Source organism: Typopeltis vanoorti, chromosome 10, assembly GCF_054136105.1.
Source record: "Typopeltis vanoorti isolate ZY-2024b chromosome 10, IOZ_Tvanoo_1.0, whole genome shotgun sequence".
Taxonomy (NCBI): Eukaryota; Metazoa; Arthropoda; class Arachnida; order Uropygi; family Thelyphonidae; genus Typopeltis; species Typopeltis vanoorti.
The window spans coordinates 113214799-113239146 of record NC_143558.1 but is presented as its reverse complement, the minus strand read 5'-3'; the positions used below and the strand labels follow the sequence as shown (position 1 = coordinate 113239146).

The 24348-nt window shown below is 35.3% G+C and overlaps 1 protein-coding gene across 2 annotated transcripts in view; it reads right to left on the bottom strand.

Moving 5' to 3' along the window:
• Nucleotides 1-24348, bottom strand: part of Acf (ATP-dependent chromatin assembly factor large subunit) — a 383051-nt gene that overhangs the window by 240186 nt on the left and 118517 nt on the right. For both annotated transcript variants that reach the window (XM_090399798.1, XM_090399799.1), the window contains 2 exons: nucleotides 23397-23492; nucleotides 13338-13476 (listed from right to left, as the gene is read on the bottom strand). In XM_090399798.1, coding sequence (XP_090255924.1) covers nucleotides 13338-13476; nucleotides 23397-23492 — 235 coding nt within the window. The remainder of the gene's footprint in view (nucleotides 1-13337; nucleotides 13477-23396; nucleotides 23493-24348) is intronic.

Below are 24348 nucleotides of genomic sequence, written 5' to 3'. Positions count from 1 at the left end.
CACATGCAGTGGGCGATTCGATTTTCTTAGACATTATGGCACAAAATGGCACAAACGCCTTGCTAACGAATCAACAAACTCAGCAAGCATATGCACCATTGCGATCGCAGCACTGCAGTGAAAATATTTAAAAACAGAACTTACTTTTTGGACATTCCTCATGTGTGTATATATATACACATAAATGAGCTGGAATGGCCAATCACAGCACCTAAGAGTCGAGATAAGCATTTTGCTAGATGTAAGTAGCAGATTCCATACATCCAGCAATGGGTCTGATAAGTGCGTGGGAAAATGGGGATGGGCTGTTTCCAATTCCTTATGTTGCTGGAATCTGAACATATTTCAAACATCCTCAAATTTCAAAGTACCCACAGAAATATGAATCTACTATGCATGTTTTTTCCAGCCAGGAAAAAAAAAAAAATCTCTTTGTAACCTTTCACAAGGATAAAATGCTCTCCTCTATTCCTTTCAGGTATTTACCAAGTTCCTTGTGAATGTCATCTTTTACTCTGATACAGTAGCATGTTCAGATAAGAAAAGGCTATAGGAATAGCAATCTTAATGTCATCCACAATAAAACTGAAAAGAAGTCTGGTCGAAAACCGTATGGGGTTGACAATGAACACAGAATCTGATGGTCAAAGCATCATCCAGTACACCAGGGATCGGCAACCGGTGGCCTGCAGGCCATATGCTGCCCAAATGTGCATTTTTGGCAGGCCATGCTTATGTGGCATGTAAAATTTTATCATCAAGAAAAGACGTTATGGACATTTCAAGAGGACGTTATCTACTAGTCAAGTGCTAGATGGTTAAGTAGAGGTGCTATGCTAAAAATATTTTTTAATTTACGTGAAGAAACAGATATTTTCATGACGGAATACGAAAATACTGTCCCACAACTATCGGATAAAAAATGGATTATGTCTCTTGCATTTATGGCAGATATTACAATTACCTTAATGAACTTAATTTGAACCTGTGGGGCCAAGGTAAATTACTATCAGAACTGTTTTCTGACATAAAGGCAAACTATGTCTGTTGAAGAAATATTTGATAGAAGAAAATCTACATGATTATATATGTTGCAAATCGGCATCTACAATTGGATGGCAAAACAAAAGGAAACTTTTGTTGGTATTATTGAAGATTTACAAAACGGAATTTTCAATAAGATTTGTGGATATTGAACCCTTTTAATGTCGACATTGATGACTTACCAAACCGACTATTGATGACTTACCAAACCGACTATTGATGGAAGTTTTGGAATTGATTGCAACACAATGAAATATTAAAGAATGCATTTTTGTTAGAAAATATCCCAAAAATTTATTGATGCTTGTCAAAAAATGTGAAGAATTAATCAGTTTCGTAAAGAAGACGATAGTTGCATTTGGAAGCACATACATTTGCGAAGAAGCATTTTCTGCCATGAGTTTTAGAAAAAATAAATTTTCTTCTCGACTGACTGATGAACATTTGCATGCTTCAATTCGAATTTACATCTTAGGTTATAAAGTGGATCTAGATAATTTGGCTAAGGGAAAATAATCACAAAAGTCACATTAAGCAGGGAGACGTACATATTGTGATGCATAAAACTATATTACTTTGTTTTTACGTGATAAAAATTTTTCATTGAGTTTCATATCTCTTATTTCAAATATTTTTTTTTTTTTAAGATTGATATAATAAAAATTGATACCTTATTTTTTTCACTGACTATTTTCTATTAACTAAATGCTTGCAGCCCGATTATTAAAAATAAAAGTTGAATGTGGCCCGCGAGTCTGAAAAGGTTGCCGACCCCTGCACTACACCATTGCTGCTTCAAATCTGATCACTAGTTTAGAGCTGAAATACTACTACATTGCTCTCGTGTGAATTGTAATTAATGATTAAGTCTTATTAATTACAAGCAGCATTTACTTTATTTTTTAAAATCACATCTCACAATCTACTATATTGTATTATGCACATGCACAGCTCCTACCTTTTGAAATCCATTGTTATTCTTGTTTGAATTGTACACTCCCTGAAAATATGTTAGATCCTGATTGAAAGGTGGTTTCAGAAAGTGCTATTAAACTTTTTGTGCCTACATGTTTCAATTTTTGTAAACCATCTCAAGATGACACATCTTAAATCTAGGGCTTCAAGCATCTTCCTATAAATAAAATAGAAACTTTAAAGTGTTTCTTCCACTAAAGAGAATGTTTCATATTGCTGCCAACATATGAAGAAGACATTAACTTGCATGGAGATTATTACAGCCCCTACCCCCCAAATTGTAATGACAATAAAACAGAAATGTCTAAAACATTCATGAGCATCATGAATAACACACTTCAAAATTCTGTCTGCACAGGCTTCTAGATGACACTAGATCAGCAGAATTATCCTCATAGCTTCAATTCTAGACAATATGGTTGACTAAAATTGAAGCCCTAGTGAATGGCACACCTGCTCTAAACAACAAGCTGTAGGTTCACATTCCACTGACTTAAGGCCTGGCTTTGGCTTGAAAAGTTTTTATACAGGGTCTCTAAAATAGAATTTCCCAATTGTGTAAAAATAATTTTTTTTTTTTTTTCAGCTAACGCCTTTTTATTCCCGTATACGGGGAGTAGGCGAGGCCATTTAGCCCTATCTAACTTTTGGAGACTGAGTGGGCAGTTCAATCTCCACTGGTACCAATCAGAGATAGATGGCCCAAGGCTATCACTAATTAAGCAGTACTCAGTGAAGAGAGACGGCTCAAATGTGCTGCCATCTCGTGGTCCCTAACCCTAACACAATATATTTAATGTCTGAAATAATGTGGGTTCTAAGGTCGATTTTCTTGAGTTTACAGGACGAAAAACCTGAGTTTCCGGGAGGAAAAACCTGCTTGCCCATGCCAGAGATCGACTAACTCGGGAACCGATCGAAAAAAGGCTTAGAAAAATTTCCTCTAGTCGCTGACTAGACTCGAAACCAAGTCTTCCTTCGTACGGCTAAGTGCCGTGGTTGGCAAACGCCACATCCACTGAGATACACAGGCTCCTGTGCAGCTAAAATAAAATAATAAAAAATGTTAGCCCATCCACAGCTAATGTACCACACACACAAGGGCGTGCTTAAAAGTTGTGATAATCACCATGAAGGAATTGAGGTAGAACCATGTAACTTAAACATTATTATTAATATTATATATATTACACAAGAAAGAACATACATGTTCTTTCTGGTTATATCAGTTGCTTTAATAATCATTTTTATTGTAGGTGTTTATCAGAACTTTTCAGCATCCTCCCGTATATATCTATAACTTCATAGGTGTACATTTGCTTATAAATTTCTGTACTTTTTATTCTTGAGTTAGCCAACCTCAGTTACAGGTTATTAGGATTTTCACTCCTAAAAACCCCAGCGTTTCACGAGGAAAAAAACTTTTAAATCAGAAAATCAACAGTGCTAGTCAGGCACATAGGATGACAGCGATTTTCTGCCCTATGCATTCCCCAGGTTTTATTTTGTCTCTCTGCACTAATCTTCGATTGATGACATCTCTCTCTCACATACACAAGGTTAACTTTTACTGTAGCTAATGCTCTGGGATTACAGGAATAATTTGTTATAATGAATTCCTTACAGCATATCATTGTACCTATAAGACTTTGGTTTAAGATAAATTGGTGGAAGCATAGAAAAAATGGTCATATTACACTAATACTAAGATTACAGAAAACAAGGTAATAAATAAAAAAGCTAAACAAGCAAATAACATGAATAAGAAAACAAAATTTAAAAATTTGAACAGGGTGTGTGTGAAAAATAATTCTTTGTAACAAGTTAAAAACTTTTTGCAATCTTTCTGAGCCTAAAAAGAGTATATAGCTCAAGCAAAAACATCATTCCTCTCTGAAGTCAAGTGATGGAACTCCACCAGAAGATGATAATCTTCTGGTAAGCCAAGTGTTACTGTGTGCAAACAAGAATATATAAGATGACTATGATATATGGGGAACCTAGTCAGAATAACTTCCTCTCTTCTGTTTCTATGTAGACTAGACTATATAGACCAATGCTTAATTTCAAAATTAATCTCATTAGATTTTTTTGTTAATGCTGTCTGCTGCTTAATTTTGAAATGCAAATATCCATGAGGGAATACTACGATGTTTAGTGCAGGTCATGTTCATCATGTTGAGCACACAAAAAAAGCATTAATATTTCTACTGCATAGTGTGATAACGTTTTTGAAATAAAAGCAACATACATTTATTGTACAAGTATATAAAAACAATTAAGAGATGAAGAATTAACAAGTACTAATTTGATCTTAAAATGATCGTCTCCAAGATTTTTGGTATATTGATAGACATAATTGTTGACATTTGGGGAATGTTTTTTAAGCTGCTGATGATTCCAAAAATCATCTATCTGACTCATGACTTCTGTGTAGCACTTCTGTTTTTTTCCATTTGATCCTGAGAATAGGGTTATCTAAAACATTGCTGCTAGCCCTAACTTGTCATAACAATGGCTACCAAACGAATTTTCTATGTTCTCAAAGACTGGTGTCATCAGTTCTTCCTATCTGTCCATAGTAAACCAGATCAAGAGTACAGGGCACTTCATACACTTTTTGGATGTGATAAAGGAGACAGCTTGTCCTTAGGTAAACAGATGAGAGTTGCCAATTTGATATATGGTTTAAATATGGTGAGGAGCTGATATTTAGTAAGTGCTCTGGATATCTTTTTGATGTGGCCTGAATGTTTATCTATTCACTAAAATCTCTTCAGCTGATCCACAATATGACTTAAAAATATCAAGTCTTATGGAATGAGTTCAGACTCTTACACTGTTGTTATAAAAAAACCAAAAGAAAATTCTCACAACGGTTAAAAATCTGAATATAAATCCTAGCGTTAACTTGTCAGAATGCCTCCTAGCTATAGCTAGCCAAATATGTAAATCACATACAACAAAGAAACGCATGTCTAGATATAATTTAAAATCATAAGTATGCTACAGGATTTGTTGCTTTAGGGTCAAAGTCAAATAATTGAGACCTCCACATCACCTTTTTAACGGTTTCTGACCTAATCCTCATAGTCCAATCCTCAGCTTCACGTGGTGCACCTAAGTTCGTATGCATCTAGTAGGCACTGAATAATGAGGATGGACTGGCAATTTTGGACTTAACTGACCAAATTGTTGTACTTCTATTGGCTTAAACTACAAAAGCATATGATGGTACACGATGGGAATTCATGGCAACTGAATTCTCATCATGAGGTGTCAGGGCATCACCCTGATAAACAAGGCCTCCCACTGTTTTTACCAAGAAACCGGCGTGAACAGTGAAGTGAGTTCAGCTATTCAAACAAGCTCCAACTCTCAACATCGAGAAGAAGCCCGATGTCAGAAGTAATGAAAATAGGAACCATCGTTATAAGGAGTATCAATGGAAAGGAAATCAAACTTACAGAGGTGGAAAAGTACCATGTGAACATAACTGGCATCACTGAGACAAACATTAAAAAAAAAACCATGAGATCTTACCAAATAATAAAAATAGGATGTTATATATTCAGGCAATGACAATCGATAAAAGCAAGGAGTAGCGACAGCATTCAACAAACATGAACTTCTTGAGTGGAAGGCAGTTTCAAGCATTGATGCAAGCATAGTTCAAAATGGGGAAATGAACAATGTAACTTATTTGTGCTTATAGTGTCAAAGAAGGTTCTTTAAAGAAAGAAATCAAAGAATTTTTCAATTCAGTGGAACAGGCAGCTGAAGAAAATGGTAAAAGAACCTTGTTGGAGATCTAAACAACAGAGTAGGAACTGAATCCCCCAAGTATGCAGACACATTTTGGGAAAATTTGGAGAAAAGGCCAAAGCTAATAAAAATAATAATAAGTATTTCCTGGATTTCTGCTCAGAATATGTACTAGTAATTACCAACACAGTGTTCAAACATAAAAAGAAGAACAGTATGTAAGAAAGTTTTAAAAATAATTAAAGTTGAGCAACTTTTACAGGTAAACTGTAGACTTGATTAGACATGATTGAAGAAGTTTGAAAAACTACATCAAATAGAAAAGATGAGCACGAAATGAGTAATCACGATGGGAGACTTTAATTATCCAAATATTGACTGGGTAGCAGTAGAATCTCATAAGAATGAAAATGCATTTATTGAGCTGTTGCGGGAAAATTTCCAAAGCAGCATGTGACAGAACTTTAGGTCAAAGAGTGTTAGATTTGATTATAGTGTCAGAGGGCATTTCAGTGATCATGCAGTACTCACTTGGGAAGTGACTAAGTTTATGAATGTTCCATTCAGAAAAGGTTACATGCTGAAATACAAAGCAGGAAATTATTACCAACTGAGGAGTATACTGAGTTCAGTGGAATGGGATCGGTTGCTGGATGGAAAGAATATCGACAGTGCATGGAAAGCATTTAAATAACACTTAAATGATGCGATATCAGAATGTGTCGCAAGAGTTCGAAGAATAAATAGAATAAATTTGATTCTTACGAATCAAACGAATGTGTAATCTTATTATACAAGATTACACATTCGTTTGATTCGAAAAAGAAAAGGACGGTGTAGAAGGAATACTATGTCCATAAGGAGGACATCAGTTATGAACGTTATAAGCAGCAGGCTAGAATAGTCACAAGTGTTGTACAGAAAGCAAAGTCTGAGTATGAAAAGAAACTGGCTCTGAGTGCTAAAGACAGCCCACACAAATTCTTGGTATGCTGCAAGTAAAAGAAAGAATGAATATGAGAGGATAACTCTTCTTAAAGGATAGATGCAGAAGAGATTCTTCAGCTAATGAGTGCCCATTTTGTTAAAAGCTATCAACATAGATCTCACTGCTACCTCTTCACTGGATGAAGAAACGCAGGTGTATGAGAACAAGGTATTAGAGCTGTTGCACAAATTGAATAAGAATTCAATTTGTGCAACAAATTGAATTCTTGTTTAATATGAGTCTCAGATTATATGTTTAATATGAGTCTCAGAACTGAAGATTCTGCAGGAATGGAAGGAATGTATGGTAATTCCATTGCACAAGGGTGGTGGTGAAGATTGTGGAAAAATTGGTTAGAGTTTGCATTCAGAAATGGGTTGACATTGAATCTCTACTTTGCAATGAACATGGGTTTACTAAGGGAATGTCATGTTTTAGCAACTTGCTCACATTCCATAACAATGTTACCATTGAACTAGACAAGGAGAATGGATACACCATGATACTTTTGGATTTTGCTAAGGCTTTTGGCAGAATACAGCATGGCAGACTGTCGCATAAATTGCAGAAAATGGGTTTGGGTTATAGAATATTAGCATGGATAAGAGGATGGCTGACTGAAAGATATCAAAAAGTGGTATATGGGGAATGCGAATCTGCAAGATTTAAGGTAACAAGTGGTGTACCACACGGATCAGTGCTTGGTCCACTGTTATTCAATCTGTTCATTAATGATATCGGGAAGGATTTGACAAGCAAGATTCAGCTATTTGCTGATGATGATGATGCAAAGTGGGTAGGGTAATCTGGAATGATGCTGATATGCAGTACTTGCGGAATGATTTGAATAGGCTGGATTTATGGGCATGGGAAAATGGGTGTCAGTTCAATGTCAGTAAATGAAGTCATTCACTTCGGCGTGATTAGATATCCAATGTCATATTACATTGGTGGGATTATGCTAGAAGAAACTGATGAGGCTAGGGATCTTAGAGTGTTAGTAGATAGGAAGTTGAAGTTCAGGGACCACGTGGCAAAGATTGCAAATACATCTCAAAAGATAATAGCAATGCTGAAACAACATTCACATGTAAAGATGAAGATGTTATTTTGCCTCTTTACAAGGTCTTGATAAGACCTCACTTGGACTATTGTGCACAGGTCTGGTCTCTGTTGTGATTCTGATATATTGGAGAGAGTACAAAGGAGAGTGTTAAAAATATCAGGATTGTGGAATACTGATTAAGAATTTGTAGACTGCAGACCCTAGCAAACAGGAAAAAGAAGGGTGATATGACTGAGACTTACAAACTTCTGATAGGGTCATATAGGATTTGAATTGATGGAATTTTTCAATTCCATGAAAGACAAGAAGGCATCCTTGGAAGCTGAGAATGAAGGCTGCTAAGAGGGGGGGGGGCTAGATTTTTTTCTATCAGAGAGTGGTGCATGATTGGAATGGATTGCCACAGGATGTTGTGAGTGCAAGCAGTGAATGAATTCAAGAATAAGTATGATAGCTGGTGTGTGTAGTATGTGGCCTCGCTCAATGAGTTTCTGACTCCCTGGAGGTCTGTCTTAATAATAAAAACAAGAGCCAAATCTTGAAATCTTAGATTTAAAAACATTGATTCAGCTAGGGAGGTACTAAATTGAATAACTGTAACAAATTTGGCATGAAAATCAGCAATAAAGACCAAAACTATGAAAATAGGCAGAAACATTGAACACATCGAGTGCATTCTAAATGGAGAGCCTATAGAACAAGTAAAATAGTTCAGCTATTTAGACAGTTTTTAGTGAAGATGGCAAGTTAAATCTGGAAATAGACAACAGAATAAGCAAAGCTGGTATGTTGGGTAGTCAGCTGGATAAATTTATATGGAATAAGAAAGAAAGAAATTAGCAAAAACACCAAGCTAGCAGTATACAAGACAGTGTTCAAACCAGTTTTAAGTTATGGATCTGAGAGGTGGATTAGAAATAAAGCACTTGGTTGAAGACTAGATAAAGACCACAGATATAAGTTCTGAGTGTGAACAGATGGCATCTATGGCAGAATCATATGAAAAATTAAAATATTAAAAAGAATGTGTAAGCAGAGCAAATATAAGGTGTTATAGCCACTTAAATACAATGGGCGAGGAAAGGTTAGCAAAAAAGGTGTTTGATGCCAAGATGGCAGGAAAGAGACCAAGAGGAAAACCAAAGTCTAAGTGGATCGATCCAGTCAGAAGGCCTTAGAAACATGAAATGTTAGATATGACAATATTAGAGCGTTGACAAGTAATTGAACTAATTTGAAGGAAAATTGTGAACAAGAGATAAACTTAATCAAGTAATGCTTTCATATATCCTGAAAACCCCTTGAGGAGTACATATCAGGAAATTGATGTAGTATGCTACATAATTATAATGGTGGCCACCTTACTAATCTTTCACCATTTGTTTATCTATTAGTTTTCTATCCTATGTTTAAAGTCATATTTAAATAGGATGAATTGTGTTTTTTATTCAACAATTTTCCTCCATTATACATCTGTTCTTTGCTGAGAATGCAGATGACATTTTCATGTTTTTTTATTTCTTTTTATTGTTAATTTTCATAACAAATTTATTGTGGCAATTATACAACCCAGTCAAAGAATTCTGAAGACCAAATGGATTTATTTAGGAGTATAACACAATAAAGCAGTTTTCCAGTGTAGTTACACTTTGGGAAAGCAAAAGGTCTTTAGGTGTACAAGATGCTTTTATTACTGAAAAATTTTAATTTAATAATTTTTGTTTCTACTGTATATATATCGGATTCATATAGCTAAGAATGCATTGAATAATTAAAAAAAATTGTTTCCCAGTTTGTAATTTTTATAATGCAAATGTTAAACTAGTTGAATACCATCTGTCTTTTCACACTTCAGATTTCTGATTGTATCTAGTGTACTGATAAGTACTTCTGGCATCCTCTTGAATTACCAGCATTCACTCACCATTTGTTTCACTTAATCTTTCAATGTAGCCTTCCAAGGCATCCAGAATCATTTTAACCTTCATCATCATCTGATTCTTTATACACTACTCTTTCCTCAATTTTTAAGCTTTTTCAAGAGCTTCCAAAACCTTTTGATAAATATGTGATATTTATATTCCATATTCTTACCAAAGCCTCCCCATGTCTTACTAGCTTGGAAGCTGATATGCTACTTTTTCTATTCTTGCAAACCATATCACCATATGTCCTTCTGAATAAATTAGTTAGTGTTTTTTTTTTCAGTGTCTCACTGAGTCTGCAATGTTTGGTTCTGGTTTTCAAATACTTTTTCTTTCTATATTTGAGTCAACAGTTCACTTCTGAATGCTGCTTGAATGATTTGTTTTAAAATTTTGTTACATAATATATTTCCTTTCAGACTGGATACCACAGATATGAGTTCTGAGAAAGATTGTAAAAAAGAGTGGAAGTAAAGAGATGGCATCATATTAAAAATGAGAAAGGTTAGCAAAACCTTTTTTTTGGCAGGATGTTAAGAGAAATATAGGTATTATTTCTGGGAAAATTCCCATGCCTTTTCTTCCCCGTGTTTCCTGGGAAACATGGGGAAGAAAAGTTGTTTTATGTTGGAAGTTCCATAACATAAAAATTAGGTCACAACTCCGACCAATAGGAGATAACACAAGCATTTCAAAGGCAGAAACACCAAGCCGACATGACATAGCCTACATTTCTCTCATGAGTTCTGATGCCGACACACAGTCAAAACAGCTCGCACCCTGTTAACCCTCTCCCTGACCCCTTTCCCCTCCTCAAAAAAACAATTTCTATTTTCAGCCCCCTCTTTCATCTCTTCCCCTGCTCCAAAAAAGCACCCTTAAAAATAATAATATATGTATATATATTTAAAAAAACCCCAGATTTTTTCAATTAATTCTCCCACATTGCCTCAAACCACCACTCCCAGTTTTTCCAAAACCCCCTTCCCTTTTAACTGCAGAAATATGCACATCGCAGAAAGAAGACAACCAACAACATCCAAAAAAGTATGTGCAAATTTTATTTCTCTATTGTTGTGCATATATTTCTCTCTAAAATACATCTGTAATGCCCTAAGAATTCTTGAGTAAAAAGCCAATGACATTAAAAAAGGGGCACTCCTAAACAAAATAGCCTTAAAAATAATGTTAAGAGAAAGACCCAGATCTAGGTGGAATCATGCAGTCAAGTGCCTTAGAAGATAGAAATGTAAGATCTGATAACATTGGAGTCGTGACAAATTGCATTCATTTGGGGGAAAAAAAAATGTTGATAGGAAGTTAGTAAAATGATGCAATGCTTTCATGCTGTACTATCATAATATCTTGTACACCTTTGAGGATAGGAAGATATTTGATGATGATTTTGCTCAAAAAAGGGATCACTTTCAATTTCCTGTATACTCACATATCATAAACCATGTGTGTGTGTGTGTGTGTGTGTATTACTATCAACAACTCTTCGTGTGAATTTGCATTGTTATGCTTGAACATGGTGACAGTGTTGACTAAACATGCTCTGTTGTATTAAGTTCAGTAACACAATTACATTTTCTGTGAAACCACAGACACAAACAAGTTTCCTTTCCCAAATTCTCCATTTTGAAAAGCACCTACACTAGTTAAGAAGTTTATCTTATATTGATGTTGAACAATGACACAGCTACTCCTTTTATATGATCACTTACTGCCCAAATATATTTTATATTTATTTATTATTTAGTAGAATTGCACTAGTTTTAGTTTACTTTGTCTAACATCATTCTTGTAGAGAGGCTTATACACTGGTTAAACATGATAATTAATAATTAAGGAATTGACAGCGTACACTAGAAATATAAATTAAATAAACTCTAATATATACTTTCCAATATTTCGGCAAACGTCACGTTGCCATCTTCTTGGGAACTTAATACAAAGACAAGTGCATGCAAGTACTACATAACAGCAAATGAGAACCAAAGCTAGGAAGCTACCGTTTTCCTGAAGTCCTGATGGTGCCCCCCCCCTCCCCTGGCAGGCTACATTGGTAGTTCTTGGCCTTTGGGCTGAAGTTCTTCTGATAAATGTTTCCCAAATTTGGGGCAGTCTCATGCATCCAAATTTGTTGAGGTTTGGCATGTTCCTAAGGGCTGAGGCTGAATTCCATGAATAGTCTTTCATATTTGAACTTGCTGCGGTGTATTACTGTGGCTTTCTTCCATCTTATTCTGTGGCGAGTATCCAGAGCGTGGTCTGCAAGCCCAGAGTGGCTGTACTGGTGAAATGAGACTGCCCCAAATTTGGGAAACATTTATCAGAAGAACTTCAGCCCAAAGGCCAAGAACTATCAATATAGCCCGCCAGGGGGCACCATCAGAACTTTAGGAAAACGGTAGCTTCCTAGCTTCGGTTCTCATTTGTTGTTATGTAGTACTTGCAGGCACTTGTCTTTGTATTAAGTTCCCAAGAAGATGGCAACGTGGTGTTTGCTGAAATATTTGGAAAGTATATATTAAAGTTTATTTAATTTATATTTCTAGTATATGCTGTCAATTCCTTAATTATTAGTTATTTGTCTTACATCAGTTGATTATGGTGACAAGTTACTTCTCTGGTTCTCCTGCCAATTCAACTTATTTTTCCAATGATACTTCAGTCATGTTGATAGGGCCTACCTCCAGTTCAAATGACCCCCCCCCTGCCCTTTAGTAGCTGACTTTTCATTGTTCATCCTTTTTTTCATGACCATCATGGGCTTTATTTAAATGAGCAATAGCTTAGATTGTACAACAATTCATTATGATGTGCCATCACTTTGTTTTGGTTTAAACAAATACAGAACACACGTCGCAAACTGCCAGTCCATCTACTAATTGACTTCCTGAATCATGGAATTAGATGTTTCAACCTTTGTGGATCCAGATAATTTATAGGCAGAATCAGAAATAGTCTGACATCCATATATATTACTCTACATCATGAAAGAAGTGTAAAAGTGGTTTTTTTTTAATAGTGTATTCTTTTATGCTTAATTTTAATATATTCCAATAAGAAAATTGTAAAAAGAACGTTTGTTTGGTTGTATTTAAGTGCTCAAAAGCTTAATTCTAAGTTTTAATTGCACACCTGGTGAAACGATATAATAAGAACCTGTTTGGAAAAGGATAAATTAAAGATTTAACTACAATGCTTGACATCTGTCTATTCTTTGATGGTCAGAACATTAAATATTTTATGTGTAGTTTTTAATGACTGTCTAAACTAAACTGTTTTGAAACAGTAGGTTATCATCACCTACCATAAAATCTCAAATTTAACACATGCATATCAATCAAAAGCAAAGGTAGAAACTGAAGTTTGTGTGTATAATATGCACTGAATGGTATAGTTCAATCAAGAATTCCAGATACAAGCAAATGATTTTAATAATTTCTTTTGCATCTCTCCTTTTCAAATATCACTGATAATCATTAGTTAGATGTATGAAATTTAATAATAGGCAAAATTCATGAAATGTCAAGTTAAATTTCACTAATAAAGAAATTTTATTTACCAAATGAAAATCCCTGAGGGAAGGAATCTTTTAGATGAATAAGATCTCCAAAGACATGGCAAAATTCAAGGATTAGCAGAACATCACCAAACAATTCCTGAGAAAAACCACATTCTACAGGGATCGGCTGTGGAAGATCCTAATAAAATAAATTCACCTATTTCATTACCAGAAATATGTTTAAATCACTAAAGCAAGAGGAGACAATCATTTTTTGTAATTTCTGTTGTATCATCAGATAAGCAGCAGAGCAACTCAGATAATGGACACTATATTACCGTGATTAAAATAAATAAAGAAAAAACTGAATATAAATGAATTAATTTAAACATTTTAATTCTAAGTCAGAATCAATATTTATCCAATGTATTCCGACATATTTACAAGGTTTCTTAATAAAGCTGTACATTATCATTAAAACCTGTAATAGTTTCTTGCAATCAATACTATTCTGTTGCACAGGATAACTAAATAAACTACTGCACACACAAAGATTTATTAATAAAGACAGCTGAACAATAAAACAAACTGTCCTAATATTATTGCTATGCTAATTCCCACCCACTTATTCATTTGTAACACTGTACAGTTTTAATCAAATATCACTTGTTTTCAAGTGATGGTGCAACATGATGAAACCTCATTGTTTTTGTCAGCAAACTAAAGCAAACAGTGAGGAGACAGCCACCATCCACAGAAAAGATGGGGAATTCATAGAAGAATAGTTAAGTACCATGTCAACTTACTTGATGCTACTAGACAAACAAGTGATAAATATTGAATTATTATTATTACGTGACACCTCCAGGGAGTCCAAAGACTCATCAAGGGAGATCACCTACTCTACAACGCTCTGTCTCCACCACTCAAATCCACCAACTACAACTAACTGCAAATACACCAACATCATCTACAGCCATCACCACCACTAATATTTCCATAGACAATCACAAAGATCCATGCCCATGGCAGGATTTGAACACACAGCCTTTTGGCTGGAGAGCAGATAAGCTGACCACTCAGCCAATCAGGCCGACAATTACAACAGCAATAATGGCATTATGACAATGGCGGGAAAGGAAAGTGTAGTAGTAGTATTCAACACTATACACAAAGATTAATTTCTTGAATGGCAGGGAATTTGAAATAATTATGCAAGCCTATCTTAAAATGGGAAATTAGACAATGAGATTCATTTGTGCTTATTAAGTTTCCACAGAAGGTGCTACTGAGGTAAAAATGAAGGAATTCAAGTCATTAGAGAAAGAGGGAATAAAAGGTGATCAAATCTTAGATATCAAAACAGCAAAGTAGGAAATCAATACTGGATATAGAAAATGTTTTAACATATTTTGGGAAAAACAGCAAGAATAATAATGGCAATGTACCTGATGGATTGCTGTTAACAACATGGTCTAGTCATCACTACTAATACCATCTTCAATGTAAAGATGTGTTAAATTTACACAGAGAAAACAAGAAAAGTCAATGACAGTCACTGTTGACAGTAATATCTTAACACAAGTGTTTTTTTTTTTAAATATCAATTTCATATATAAAATGTAGAAGAACCTGTAGTACATAAGAGCATGTGTGATGAAATATAGGTAAGGGTTGGGAAAGAAGTTTATTGATATTTTTCTTGAAGAGTTAAGAGATTGTAGTAGTTTTTTTAACACCTCATGTCAAACGCTTGGGGGTGCTTAAGGGTCAAAGCTGTATAACTGAGAGGAGACCTCCACATAGCCTTTAAAGGAATGGGGAGAATCGACCAGGGCTTCTGACCTAATGTCCAATCCTCACCTTCTCGTGGTGCACCCTGTTGGGTATCTACTTGCATACTGAACGGACGAGGATGGGCTGGCAATTTGGGATTTAGCCGACCAAATTGTATTCTTATTGGTTAAACCAAAATATAGAATGATGGTACAACATGACAAAATTTCATGCCGGCTGGGGCGTCGCCCAGTTAAACAAGGCCCCCGTTGTTTTCACCAGGGAACCAGGGCGAACAGCAAAAAGTCAGCTACTGGAACAAATCTGAAAATAAACCCCAACTCAACATCACCAGAGTTAAAGATTGGTACTATCAACGTAAGAAGCCTGAATGGCAAAGAAACGGAGCTAGCTGAGGAATTAGATAAGTACCAGATCAACATAATAGGGGTTACTGAAACAAAAAAGACCAAAACTGGTGAGATCTTTCTGAGCAATATATACAAAATGTTATATTCAGGCAATGACAAGGAAAAGAAGGAGTAGCCATAGTATTCAACACAAAATACGAGGCTAATCTTCTTGAATGGCAGCCAGTCTCAAGTAAAGTAATGTGGGTAAATATGAGAATGGGGAACTGGACAATGAGACTTATTTGTGCCTACGGTCCCAAAGAAGGTTCTACTAAGGTAGAAGTGGAGGAATTTTTTGACGCTTTAGAAAAAGCAACTGACACAATGAAAAATGAAAAGTTGGTCCTTGTTGGGGATCTAAATAGCAGAGTAGGAAATGATTGTGAGACATACAAAAATATTTTGGGAAAATTTGGAGAAAAGAGCAAAGCTAATAATAATGGCAAATATCTGTTGGATTTCTGCTCAGGACATGGACTGGTTATTACTAACACCATGTTCCAACATAAAAATGTGCACAAATTCACATGGAGAGAAGAGGCTAGGAATAAGAAAAGTCTCATTGACTATGTTATTGTTGATAGTGATGTTTTCTCCCTGGTGCAGGACACCAGAGTGTACAGAGGATTTGAAATTGGAAGTGATCACTATTTAGTCTTGAGCAGGATAAAATTGAATTTCATATTGAAAAGAATAACATGTAAGAAAGTTTTAAAGCGAATAAAAGTTGAGCAGCTCTCAGATGTGAGCTATAGACTAAAATACACAAAGATTATTGAAGAAAAAATGAAAGAGTTTGAGAACAGGAATCAAACCTTGGAGATTCAGTGGCAAACTCTGAAGAAAACATTGATTGATTCTGCGAGAGAGGCATGTTGTGAGGTTGTCTGTAAGGATAAAAAAATCAGAACTCCCTGGTGGACACAGGAAGTTAAAGAGGCAGTGAAGGAAAAGAAGAAAGCATACCAAAAGTTCCTCTCAAATAAGTCAGCGTGTGCTCTTAGAGAATATAGAGACAAATGCAAGAATGCTAAACACTGTGTAAAACTAGCTAAACAAAAGTCATGGCAGGACTTTGGCAAGAATATAGAAAATAAATATCAAGAAGGTGGCAAAATATTCTGGAGGTTGTTGAAGAAGCTTAAGAATGGAGGAAAGAGTGCTATAAAAGGAATTAGAGATGATAAAGGTGACATGAAAACGGGAGAAAAAGATATCCTTGAAGTATGGAGTAATTACTTTGAAAAACTGCTAAATGAAGCAAGCAGTGATGACAGCACAGTGGTAAAAAACACTGACCAGGCATGCAGTCAAGAATACATATCCATACTTGAAGTAGAAAAAGCCATGAAAGGCTTGAAATGTGGAAAGGCAGCTGGAGTAGATGATATTCGACCAGAAATGCTGAAGTATGGTGGTATAAGAGTCTTACAGTGGCTGCACTGCATAGTTCAGAAAGCCTGGACAGAGGGACGAATTCCCGATGATTGGAGTAGAGCTCTCATAGTACCCATATATAAAAAGGGAAATAAAACTGCATGTGAGAATTACAGAGGTATTTCCCTATTGAGTGTTCCTGGCAAGATCTATGCAAGTATACTTGAGAAACAGTTGAGAAGAATTGTGGAAGAAAAGCTTGGTGAAGAACAAGCTGGATTCAGGCCAAATAGAGGCTGTCAGGATCAGATCTTCACTTTACGACAAATAGTTGAGAAAGCATGGGAATATAACAAAGATCTGTATTTAAGTTTTGTCGATTTGGAAAAGGCATATGGTAAGGTGCCAAGAGAGAAGCTATTCAATATGCTGCAGTTATATGGTGTCAATGGGGCATTATATCAAGCAATACTTAGTATTTATTTGAGTTGTAAGTCAGCAGTTAGAATTGAAGGAAGTACAGGAAGATGGTTTAATGTTAAATCTGGTGTGAGACAAGGATGTACATTATCCCCTCTGTTATTCATTATCTATATGGATCACATTATGAAGGAAAGTGGTATTAAACATGATATCAAAATTGGACATGTCAATGTCAGCTCTTTGCTTTATGCGGATGATGTCATACTTCTAAATAAATCCACTACAAGTCTGCAAGATTCTCTGACTAAATTGAATAACTGTTGTAATAGATACGGTATGAAGGTCAGCAATAAAAAGACAAAGACAATGAAAATAGGCAGAATCATTGAAAATGTCAACTGTGTTGTGAATGGAGAACCTGTGGAACAAGTAAAACATTTCAGCTATTTAGGCACGATTTTTACTGAAGATGGTAAATTAAATATAGAAATAGACAACAGAATCAGCAAAGCTGGTATGGTGGGAAGTCAATTGAATAAATTCATATGGAATAAGAAAGAAATTAGTCGGAACACTAAATTAGCTGTATACAAGACAGTGTTCAAACCAGTTTTAACTTATGGATCTGAGAGCTGGGTCAGAAGTAAAACACTTGACCAAAGACTAGAGACCACAGATATGAGAGTCCTGAGAAAGATTAGAGGCGTGAACAGATGGAATCAATGGCAATATCATATTAAAAACGAGGATATTAGGAAAGAACTTGACATTGTCTGCATCCCGGAATGTGTTAGCAGAGCTAATCTCAGGTGGTATGGTCATATAAACAGAATGGGCGAGGAAAGATTAGCAAAACAAGTGTTCTCTGCCAGGTTGGCAGGAAAACGACCCAGAGGATGACCAAGATATAGGTGGATTGATATGGTACAAAGTGCTTTAGACGATAGAAATATAAGATCTGATAATGTTGGAGTGTTGACAAATAACAGACTGATTTGGAGGAAAATTGTAGATAGGAAATTAATAATGATGTAATTTTTTTCATGTAGTACTATCATATCCTGTACACCCCTTGAGGGTACATGGCAGGAATTTGATGATGATGATGACATAGGCTGTTTTAGATGATAGATGAAAATCGAAAGAAAGATGAATAATAGAGGCAGATTCAATGTGGTTGAAAATGCACTGAAAAGGAATGTTGGGTAGTGGCTGCTTTTTTCTGTAGAAAAGACCACGAGCTGAAACAGTGCATCTGTGCCATTCAGGAGCAAAGCAAGTTTGTGAGAAAGTGATCATCTATAAACTGAATTGCAATGTTGCATTATTCTGCACTCCCTTTACACACACACACACCATTAGTTCCTGACTATGCAACTCAACTACTCATACTTATGCCAGCCACTCCCATAAGACCCCCTAAGACGTTTAGAAGGAATATGATATTCTGTGTTGTACAAGGAATATGCATGCAGTATGTAGTGACAGCAGCATATGAATTATGTTTGGAAGAAGCTGCTGAAATATTCATATAATCACATGATTCAACAGAGAATTTGTAAATAGGTCACTATTTACAAAACCTTACAAAAGATTGGTGACAAGATAGTGCTGCTTGCTATAGAGTTGGAGTTTGGCAATGAAGATGTAAAAGAAGAGTTACCAAATAAAGACAGTATGGCGCTAGAAGAACACAGTTACATAAAAAAAAAAAAAAGAAGAAAAAAAAAAAATTTACAGTGAAGAAATAGGCAGAGGTATCTGCCTCTGCCAATTTCACCTAATCAAACAATGACAAGCCTATGATGCATACCTTATAGGAAGTTATGCATCTGATGAACCATCCATAGGACGCTTTGCTGCAATCTATGAATTTGAAGAATTTCTTGTTGATAATTTCCTGTCCCTCCTCCAATGAATGCATTATACCAGCTGGTTATTTAAATGGTAAGTGCATGGAAGCACAAAGCACTGTATGTAGTAATATAAAATGTAAACTGCATTGTAATTTACTATAAACAAAGATTAAAACTGGTTTGTATAGTGACTTCTATCTTATGAAGGGATCATTGGAACAGAACCCCACTGTAATTTGAGACCCAACTGTGTGTGTGCACATCGTCAGCACCAAAGCAGTTGGTTTAAAACAAAAGGTGTGTGATGAGGATGCATACTATTATTCATCCATGGTATATAAGAGTAGTTTATTAACGCTTTGTTTTCAGCTAATAACACAGATTTGCATCTGGGATATTATTATAAAAATAAGCCTTTCTTTTCTTCTTTAACATATCAGTTCCTTTTCTGCTTCCTTGAAACACAAACATAATTTAAAGCCCCCCCCCCCCTTTAATTCAGAAAATGTCTTCCTTATCCTTAAGCACAAAATCTTCATCAATTTGAGTTCACAGTGTTTAACTAAAATAAGTTTGCTGCTTAATATATTATAAGGAACTTTCCATTACTTTGAAAGAAACTAAATCATTTTTATCGCTTTAATCTATACTCCAATTTCACTTCCTAAATTTCCAACTTTCAGAACCTCTCCTGTTCTATTTTTTTTCTCTCAACTATATAAACTTCCTATTTGGAAATATAAACTATGCGCAAGCATACTACTGCCTGGAGTGACAAACAGCATGGAGGCAAAACTAAAGTAAAATCATCAGTATACATTTAGGATATCTTTACTACATAATAAAACTAAGGGTTATTCTTGCCTTTTTATTCATTCAAAACTGGCCATTGCTAAAAGTTAAAATATATTTACAGAGTAATTGACTCGTTTAATGACATGTTTATAATTATTAACTGATTTAAACACCGAGAAAAAATATAAGAGATTATGTAGTCAACTAAGTAATGAAGATAACTCAAACCCCACAGCCTACATCACCTTACAGTATATAAGTTCTATTTCTCCTAAACTGGCGAAAATCCTGAAGAAATTTAATGTTAAAACATATTTCTCCACCTTTCTAAAACTCCGTTCTCACCTCAGTCAACCTAAAGTAAAACAATCTTTTTCGGTTCCCAGGAGTATACAAAATCATTTGCAGTTGTGGCAAACCATATTATAGCCAGACAGAAAAGTTCATCTCTCTTTCCACCTAGAAGAACATCAGCATGACATTTCTTACAACAGAACCAGTGCTAGTGCCCTATCCAGCCAAGTTTTATTCTCTGCCAATGTTGAAGGACGACAACATCAAATAGACTGGAACTTAACTTCAAACATCCATAAATGCTCCGATGAATTAGAGAGACATATCTTGGAATCCAAAGAAATAGCTCTCAACCCTGCCCATCTAAACAGCAATCTCAGTTACAGCCTACCCGATTCGCATAGCACTGTAACCGGTTTTGGTGTACTCGTGATATCATTCACACGCAAAGTGCTTCATGCCAGAACTAACACTCGGACTCCATTTCAAACACAACTACTACTTGTTCTAAATTCTATGTTCGTTAAAGTACAATGTTTTTTAGATGTTGTTTATTTCCTGGTACTGTATTCACCTGACGAAGCTGGCATTTCCAATGAAAACTTATTAAATCTCATATTTTTTCTCGGTGTTTAAGTCCGTTAATAATTATAAACAAATATATATATATATATATATGACAAGAGGGTTGCCACAGCATTCTGAGTCCACTGTTGTTTAACTTATATATCAACGATACAGTTCATGTTGTGAAAGGAGATATTCTGTTGTTTGCAGATGATGGTAAATTAGCAAGAGCAATGTCAGGAGATTCTGAGTTGTTGTTACAAGAGGGGTATGAATAGTTTGGTGCTTTGGACAGAAGAATAGGGATATCATTTCAATGTTACTAAGTGTCAAGTTAAGCACTTTGGCCAGAGAAGATGGAATGAGGTTTACCACATTGGAGGAACTTTGCAACAAGAGGTGGAAGAAATAAAGGATCTATGCATCTTGGTGGATAGGGAACTGAAGTTCAGGGGACATGTTGCAAAAGTTTTAAGGGTTACCCAAAAAATTACTGCTACAATGTGAAGAACACTGACATGTATGGATAAGGAGGTATTAGTTCCACTCTATAGGCCTTATTTGGATTTCTGTGTACAGATCTGGTCACTATACTGGTGATAAGGAAAGATTGGAGAAAGTGCAGAGGCAAAAAACTAAGACTGTATCAGGACTCTGGAATACTGAGGAGGAGGCCAGAGTAGGGGAATGTGGTCTTCAGAGCTTAACATATAGGAGGAGAGGGTGGTGGTATGAATGGACATAAAATAGACTCAGAAGAATTATTGCATAGTATAATGGGTGATGCAAGAGGGAAGAGGTCATGTGGGTAAAGAGAATGATAGTTATTATGGTTTGCGAGTGTTTGACCTCCCACAATGAGTCTTTGTACTCCATGAGGCTTAGAAGTAACTAATACTAAATCAAGCTGATACAATAATACTGTAAAAAAATGGTCAGCTCTCACTAGCAGCATGCAAAGCTAACAAGAACAGTTAGCTACAGTGACTTTTGTTCAGCATAGCATTATGCCAGTGTTGGATTCTGAATGAAGAGAAATGGAAATTGTTAATATATCATTCAGAGTCTAACATAATCTACCTTTCCCTGAGCAACATTTTTTTTTTTTTTTTTAAACTAATAGTCTCATTCTCATAATTTGCTATTTGTGTAATTTCTTCAAGTTATGTTAATCGATATTTATTTATTTATATATGTTTGGGATAAATTACAGTTATGAAAAGCTGAGTATTAAATATCATTAATTTTGTGAATTTAATTCCTTTAATATAATATTAGAAACTGTAATATATGTAATTTTGATATATCCAGAAGATTCTTTGTGGTATCACTTGATTGGTTGCTATGAGAAATTATGTTATTTTTAGTTAGCGCGTGTTTACTCTATACTATGCACAAGGCGAAGTTGATGTGAGCTAAACCGCCGAGAACCAGTTTTTGGCGCGAAAAAGGAAGGAGTAGATACCAAAACCTAAGTAAAAAGAGAATCGAATAGGAAAGTATAGAGAATGGTAGGTGGAGACTGGAGGGGAATTTTGATGTGCCGAAAACGGTATTCAAAGGACTGGGAATCACTTGGTATTTTAACTTACCTTTTTCTGAGTTGGATTTTTATCAAAACTTCCTAATGGCTAGCAGTGAAATAGTGCAAGAAATAAGTTAATACGTATAAGAAAATGAAGAAATAAATAGATAACTTAAACCAAGAACATAAAGATTATATTCTCCCGAGTCTATATATCAGTCGTGGAATAGGAAGACTTTGAAAAATTAATTCCTCCGAAAGTAAATTGTTCCTAGTTGCAGTATTCAGCGAGTCAAGATTTAGTATGTGATGTGCTAAGACTTTTCCCTCTTCAAATGATAAATGCTATGTTATTGAATTAAGTGTTCATTAACTGAATGAGAATACTGTGAAGTCTATTCGTTGTGATTTAGGAATCTCGAACTTACGTGACATAAATTGATTAACCGAGCCTAGAGAATTTCAAATTGAATGTCTGAATGTTCATGAGTTGTATTAAATACAAGGATCCAGAATAAGGGAAGAAAATTCACCTAGAACCACAGTGTAGTATGCAATAAATCCCCCCCCCCCCAGGGTATGTGGAAAATTTTTTAAACAAAAAATTCTGATTATCTTCTATTTTTACTTTTTTATATTTTTCTTGCCATGCTTATGTTAATGCTAACTGCATGGTTAGAACTTTTTGCTAATGGAAATGGGAGAGAGGGCAAGGGATACTAGAATAACAAAATGTTAAAGTGATATGCAGACGATAAAGATTTGGAAAACACTGATCAAGAGTGACCATGAAGATATTCCTCTGCCTACAGTAGCCGAAGTTATAGGGGAGAAAACGCATGTGGAAATGTCCCTTCCCAAGAAAGTTGCAAATTCTATGTGAAAAGATTTAAAGCTGCTACTCCACTTTGAATGCATTATTCTTTTTTACAACATATCTCGAATTAGTATTTCTCTCAATTATTTACTTTGCAAAAAAAGTTTGCAAAGTAAAACATTTTTGAAAAATGTGAATTCAGAATTTTTATTATGAAAAATAAATTTTAAAACAACCATTATAAATTTTTGAATATGATTATTTAATCTAGCTTACCATTAAGTCATCGCATTCAAGATCATCTCGTGGTTTACTCCATTCCATCATATATTCCACTAAAAGCTTTTTCTCTTCTTTCTTCTTCTCCCTTTCCTATAAATTATAAAATATTTTCTATTCACATTATAGGCAGGATGCTTTCAAAATATATCAAGTTTTTATTAGATCAGACATAAGAGAAGTATATTTAGTGATAATGACATTCTTGATTGTCAACGACAGAAGTACCTAATTTTTTTTTTTACAAAAGGACTGATTGGTCGAGTGGTTAGCGTATCCACTCTCCAGCCAAAAGGCTGCGGGTTTGAATCCCGCCATTTGAATCACGACAGAAGTACCTAAATTTTTTTTTTACAAAAGGCCTGATTGGTCGAGTGGTTAGCGTATCCACTCTCCAGCCAAAAGGCTGCGGGTTTGAATGGATGTTTGTGATTGTCTGTGAAAATACTAGTGGTGGTGATAGGCGTTGATGTAGTTGCGGTTAGTGAACAGCTGCCCTCCCTCGATGAGTCTGTGAACTCCCTGGAGGTGTTAGGTAATAATAATAACCTCCTCCTCTGAGATAATGATATCAGGTTTAAGAGAAGAGAAAAACCTTAAAAATAATCTTATAGTAAATAAATTACACCAGTATTTTCTTTAAGATTTTTTATATAACAACCATACATATGAAAGGCTGCAAAAACAATGTGGGCAGGTTGTCAGGAAGAAGGAACATGCTGATATATTTTTTGAACAAATGGAGTTTGTACTACTCTTAGGTAAACTGTGCAGAAAGCTGTTCTAAAGCATACAGGTGGATGAGAAGCAGGTTTGGTAACCTAATGCTTACACTATACATGGATGGTGACTAGCAGTTTTTGTGTTTACAGATTTAATGGAATGTGGAAGAATGGTAGTTGCTAGTTAAGGGGAACATGCCCATAAAAATACCTTTAAAATAGGCATA